At 39.3% G+C, this 6,193-nt stretch overlaps 1 protein-coding gene across 1 annotated transcript; it reads left to right on the top strand.

The window, feature by feature from the left end:
- Positions 1–2,182: 2,182 nt before the first annotated feature.
- On the top strand, positions 2,183–2,572 carry LOC132797510 (uncharacterized). Its single transcript, XM_060809248.1, has one exon. It carries the CDS (start codon positions 2,183–2,185, stop codon positions 2,570–2,572), a length of 390 nt encoding a protein of 129 aa, XP_060665231.1.
- The last annotated feature ends 3,621 nt before the right edge of the window (positions 2,573–6,193 follow it).

Raw genomic sequence — 6,193 nt, 5'->3', positions numbered from 1 at the left:
AACAACCCTTGATCCAGCACTTCTCTGCCAACTACAATATTTTCTTTCATACACTAGTCTGGTACAATACGAAGCAAAACAACCAAAGATTCACCATCAAACATGAGCACTGTAATTACTGGCACTACCCATCCTCTTCAAAGGAATAACGCCTCTTACCAACCAACTTATTTAAAACGCTTTCTTCAAATAATGAGCGCTCAGCTCCAAATGAAATGTAATTGGAAATCTCTCACCCGCATACTCGATTGAGGCTACACCATAGCTCACAGCTCTACTCCATTTTCCGATCGTACTCCCAGTTCATCTGGACAATTAGTGGCAATGTGTCCTGGCTCCTGACATCTGTAGCAAGTTACATTCGCCTTTCCATGACCAGACTGCTCTGATCGCCACTCCTTTCCAGTTCCCAGAACTTGTGCACTCATTTCAGTTTTACAGTTTTATATTTTTTTGACCAAGTTTTCGACACTGATAACATTTAATTTCCACACTTTTAGCACGCTTGGCCTCTAGTTCCCCGTTTGATATAAAACGACGTTCTCTTAGCGCTGAGAACACTTGCAACTCCGCTTGCAATTCACGTCGATTGGTTACATGTGTTGTATGTACCATGCTGCAGACGCCGATCGAAATTAGCCATCTGTCCAAGAACCAACGCAATGGCAATTTGATCGAAATTTAAATTTCGCAGTTTTGTGCACAGTATTGTCACACAACAACTCACAAAAACAGGCTAACTTTCACTATTGCTTGGACGACTGTTAAAAGATTCACAATAACGGCGGCTGGCGTCTCAGATCTCTCGTACCGCTGCTCAAACAATTGCCGGAACTGTTGCCAGGTTATTCCAGGGTAACATATTTGAGATAACCACTGGACCGCTAAGCCTTCCAAAGCCTTACTCAACACTATTAATTTTTCACTTAATAATTTTTTTCTCGCAAAGCTATTTCGACCGTAACAGACCACTGCGTGGCATCCACACCAGCAATGTCTGGATTATATTTCGGCCAACAGATCTCACTATTCTATTACAACTCGCTCGCCGGAATCTTAATCAGAGCCAAAAATTCCGATTTTGTTGCTCTATTAACGCGAAGACATCCCTTGAAGTACTTTGGTCAGGGCCGAATCCCACTTCTGATGTCTGAGTCTGTTCTACCGAAATCTGTTTATTCATTTTCGCGAAGCGAGTTTCGATGCTCTCACAGGCGATTCTACGAGCACACTGACTGCTCGATCCTTTTACTGCCTACGCCATAGCCATCGAACCACACTCAGCGACAGCGTCTCGACGCTGTCGCCCCGCAATAACTGTACTTGGCAAAGCGACAAAATGCGGACAACCAACAAAGCGCAAATAAAGAATGATGCAATCTAACATGCACACTCTTAATTACGCAGTGTCAATGTGCCGAAACGCACAAGTTACTACGCAGTGTGTACGATTTCGAGACAAGCAGAAAATCGTACGCTGCAGATACATAACAGATAGTCCTATACAAACAGGCACCGCTGCGCATTTACGACTTCTCACCATCTATCAGCACGCATGATTTGACCTGCTTGCGTCATAAACTTAAGCGATATAAGATAAGGTTATCCTACTTTACAACTGTTCAGACTAATAAACTATGAGACAACTATTGATTATCAGGCTACCCATTGTAAACTATAAACAGATAAGAATTGGACCTAAACAAACATTAGTTCTTAAGATATTGTATATATAAACCCTGCATATTCTACAATAAAATCAGTACTCAACGAAAACTCGTGGTATTCACTTCTCCGAGCTCAATTTGTTTCAAGTACAGATTGCGGCAACGAAATTGTTACTGGTATCCAGAACCGGTGGCAGACAAAACAAACTTTTCAGCTTCATTATCAACATTTGGTGACCCCCGACTTCTGGACACAGGATTATTTTGGAGAATCCTACACGTATAATTGGTCAACTGGGCGACCAATTTAAAAACCAACAACTGATCAACTTGGCGATCTTGGACATCACTGGATAGTCAACTTGGCAGAAACAAAGAAGGAGAAAATCAAGCTCCATAGCCGTAATATTTAAAAGTATACCTTGACCGCCTATTTGGTTGTGAGTAGAGGCACAACCTGTCAAAGCGACAAAACAAAATACCTCCAACGGGTCAGGTATTACTTTAAATCAAAAATGGCATCATCGAATATCAGCGCATTGCTGGACAGGCAATTAATAACAGGCGAAGAGATCCAAAACGTAATAAGGAATTACAAAAAGGACTCGCCTGAGCGAAAACTACAGCATGACTACTTCCAAAAACGCATTGAGAAGTTAGTTAAGCTGTGGGAAACATTTTCTAAAGAGGATTTAAATATAAAAAGTAAAACAGAAGGTGCTAAAATTGAGCACAATTACTTTAAAAATGAGTACTTCAATCAAATAAGAGATTTGGTTGTATCCTACAAAGGAGAATTTAATAAACAATTATCCACAATACAAATGGATACTGGATCGGTTACTTCCAGTGAAGAAGAATCAGAACTGGAGCCAATGATTTTTGGTTTGGGTTTTGCTGGATAGCTTGGAACACATCATGAACAAAATGACGAATGAAACACGTCAAGGATTTATGCCAATCATAAATCAGTATTGGAATAAAATAACAACTATCCACATAGAAATTTATAAAAATTTGAGGATCCTGCAAAACTTGGATATAGCGACCGGAGATATTTAGCAGCTGAAGACGCCGTCATAGGAGTCCAAACTATGACATGTGAAGAAAGTATCTCTCGTCCTGCTAACATACCCCAAATGCATGCCTCATTGAAATTCCCAAATTTGATGGGGATTATTTAAAATGGCAACAATTTCATGACATCTTCAAGAAAATGATTCATGAAGCATCATTACCCATCATTCAAAAGATGTGGTACTTAAAAACTAGCATCACTGGAGATGCTGAGCGTTTAATACGCCATCTATCCTTAACCGAAGGAAATTATGAAACAGCATGGAATATGCTACAAGAGCGTTTTAGCAACAAAAGAGTGCTAAGTAACGCATTAATACAAAAATATTAGACCAACCATCAATAACAAATGATGGCAAGTCTATAAAAGCAATGCATGATAATATCAAAGAAACATTATCTGCACTAAATAACATTGAATTCAAACTGAAAATTGGGATCCAATACTGTTATGTAGTTTGACAAGGAAATTGATCGTCAAACTCATATGTTATATGAACAATCAGTTGTAGACTCAAAGAAGCTGCAGAAACTGGATCAGTTTTTGACCTTCTTGGAACATAGGTTCCTTACATTGTAGGCTACCGGCAGTGATAAGATAAATCACACCAAAAAGGCACATGCGCTCAGATTGGTACAGAGTATACATGCTACTTCTGTAACAAAACCAATCACATTATGTATAAGTGCAACGAATTTTGAAGAAAACAACAGCTGAACGATTAAATTGGGTTCAAAGGAACAAGTTATGCGTAAAATGTTTCAAACGCGATCATTCAGCAAAGGAATGCCAGAAGAAAAATTTTTTAAATGCGATAAAAGGCATAACACCCTTCTACATTTGGAATCGAAGCCTGAATCCAAAACAGCAGCATCAGCAAGTGGAGTACAAACCAATTATGTACTTTTAGCCACTGCTCGAGTACTTATTGAAGGCAATAATGGACAAAGGCCGAATTCAGAGCCTTACTTGACTCAGGTTCTCAAGTCAATGTAATCTCTGAAAGAGCATTAAATATATTAGCTCTCAACGTTAAAAATCAGAGCTACAAATAAATAGAATTGGTGGACGAACACAAACATCGAAGGCACGTGTTAATGTTATGCTCAAATCACAGCATAACAATTTCAACTCTCGATTGGAGGCTATTGTATTGCCTCACATTATTGCAGATCAACCAGGACAGTCAATTGATATTGCTCGTTGGAAACTTCCAAAGCATATTGAACAAGTAAGAAAGCTACAGTCGAGTGTGCTCGACTGTGAAATACCCGCTACCCATTTTGAATAAAAGCAAAATATTACGGTAATAATCTCAAAATATTAAAAATAAATATGCATGTATTTTCGATCGGGATTTGAACTCGAGCTCCACCGACCGGGTGGTTAAAAAAAAAAAAAGTTTGTACTTCGAGCGGGTTCGAACCCGGGCACCACAACATGCGCGGCTTACACTCTACCACCTGAGCTATCGCATTGCTTAAGAACCCCTATGCATACAGATGCTAATATAGACGAGCATGTATATACGTATACGCATACATACAATACATACATAGCAGGCGGTTTTGCTCATACAAAATATTTCTTTAGTAAAATCCACAATTTTTATTTATAATTGTTGTAAATACGATAAAAAAATTTTTGTTCCCCGAGCGGGCTCGAACCCGAGTCCCTCGACTACCACAACAGTAATATGCTTGCACTCTACCAATAGAGCTATCGCAGTGCCTCTTGCATACAGATACAAATATAGAGGCGAGCATGTATACGTATACGCATACATACAACACATACATAGAAAGCGTTTTTGCCCATACAAAACTATTTCTTTAATAACTTCTACAATTTTTATCTGATCGCAACCAAATTTTCAGCAATCATAAATGCTATAGTTATTATTGTATATACCAAAATTCTAGCTTTACAATTACGCTTGTTATTCGATTTTTGATTTGCGGGGGCGGAAGTGGGCGTGGCAAAAATTTGAAACAAACTTGATCTGCGTGCAAACATAACAAATGCTGTCGAAAAAAATTATAGCTCTATCTCTTATAGTCTCTGAGATCTAGGTGTTCATACGGACAGACGGACAGACGGACGGACGGACAGTCGGACATGGCTATATCGTCTCGGCTGTTGACGCTGATCAAGAATATATATACTTTATAGGGTCGGAGATGCCTCCTTCTACCTGTTACATACATTTCCTGCCGGCACAAAGTTATAATACCCTTCTACCTATGGGTAGCGGGTATAATTAGCAGATCCTAACTTTGACAAAGCAGGAAAGATTGATCTACTCTTAGGAGCAGAACACTACTACGACATAATGCAGGACAAGCATTTATCGTTGGGTAAGGACTGCCAAGATTACAGAAAACCAAACTAGGATGGATTGTGGCTGGAAAATTAAAACATAATTCATCAGGATCAACTACTTGTGCAGCTCTAACGGAAGAAGATAGACCAACCACTGGAGAAACAATGTGAAATGCATTTTCTCCAGAACATTCAGACTGCAATTGACAAGAAACCGATTGTTAGTCTCCCATTTATGGATAATGCTTCAGCCCTGGGGAGAGTCGTGATCTTGCGACGATTCCTTTCTTTGGAAAAACGGTTATTGCGAGATCCACAAACTAAGGCAAGTTATGTGGATTTCATGAAAGAATATGAAGCTCTTGGATATATGAAGGAGATGCACACAAATGAAATAACAAAAGCACGGTACTTCATACCACATCACTGTGTGCTCAAACCTGAAAGTACAACAACCAAATTAAGAGTGGTTTTCGATGCATCTGCAGTTACTTCATCAGGCATTCTTTGGCATTTTTGTTGGTTTCTTTTATGAGTTTCAGTGTATTGATGATCCCGGTGCCTTATCAGCGATTGAAGTACACATATTCGGTCATCACACAAAGAAACTTATTGGTATAATTGTTGTAAATTGTCTCGCACAATCGATCCCGGTGCCTTATCAGCGATTGATGTACACATATACGGTCGCTTGTGTGGCAATTGGAATTTGATTTTTGTTCGTTTTATTTGCAAATTTCTGTGTGTAACTTCCTTTTGCACTTGCACGTCATTATGTTTTTATGCAGTTATTCCCGCTCAGTCTTCAAGGAAATTAAAATTAGAAAAATTAGATTGGTAAGCGTAGTGGGCATGGTCAATCCCTTGTGCGAAGTTCGGCTGCGCCAGTTACAGTCCAGTGACCGAGGGAGTCTCATTTGCGAGAAAATTCTGGAAGATGTTAGAAATACTTACGAATAAAACGACTGTGCTGCGTGGCGAACAGAATAAGATAACTATTTTGGCAGTGACAATGTATTACAAAAGCTTGTACATGTGTGTATGTATGTTAGAATCTATGCGTGTAGTATCGTCAGAGTTGCACGGAGTAGGCTTGGAGTTGCCGGATCTGTGTTATTCCATATGT

This window comes from Drosophila nasuta, unplaced genomic scaffold (genome assembly GCF_023558535.2).
Source record: "Drosophila nasuta strain 15112-1781.00 unplaced genomic scaffold, ASM2355853v1 ctg126_pilon, whole genome shotgun sequence".
Lineage (NCBI taxonomy): Eukaryota > Metazoa > Arthropoda > Insecta > Diptera > Drosophilidae > Drosophila > Drosophila nasuta.
The sequence above is the reverse complement of the archived record's forward strand: the minus strand, read 5'-3'. Positions and strand labels throughout refer to the sequence as shown.

What these genes read in the sequence shown, in the direction of transcription:
- LOC132797510 (XM_060809248.1), top strand. Translation starts at nt 2,183, where the DNA reads ATGGCATCATCGAATATCAGCGCATTGCTGGACAGGCAATTAATAACA.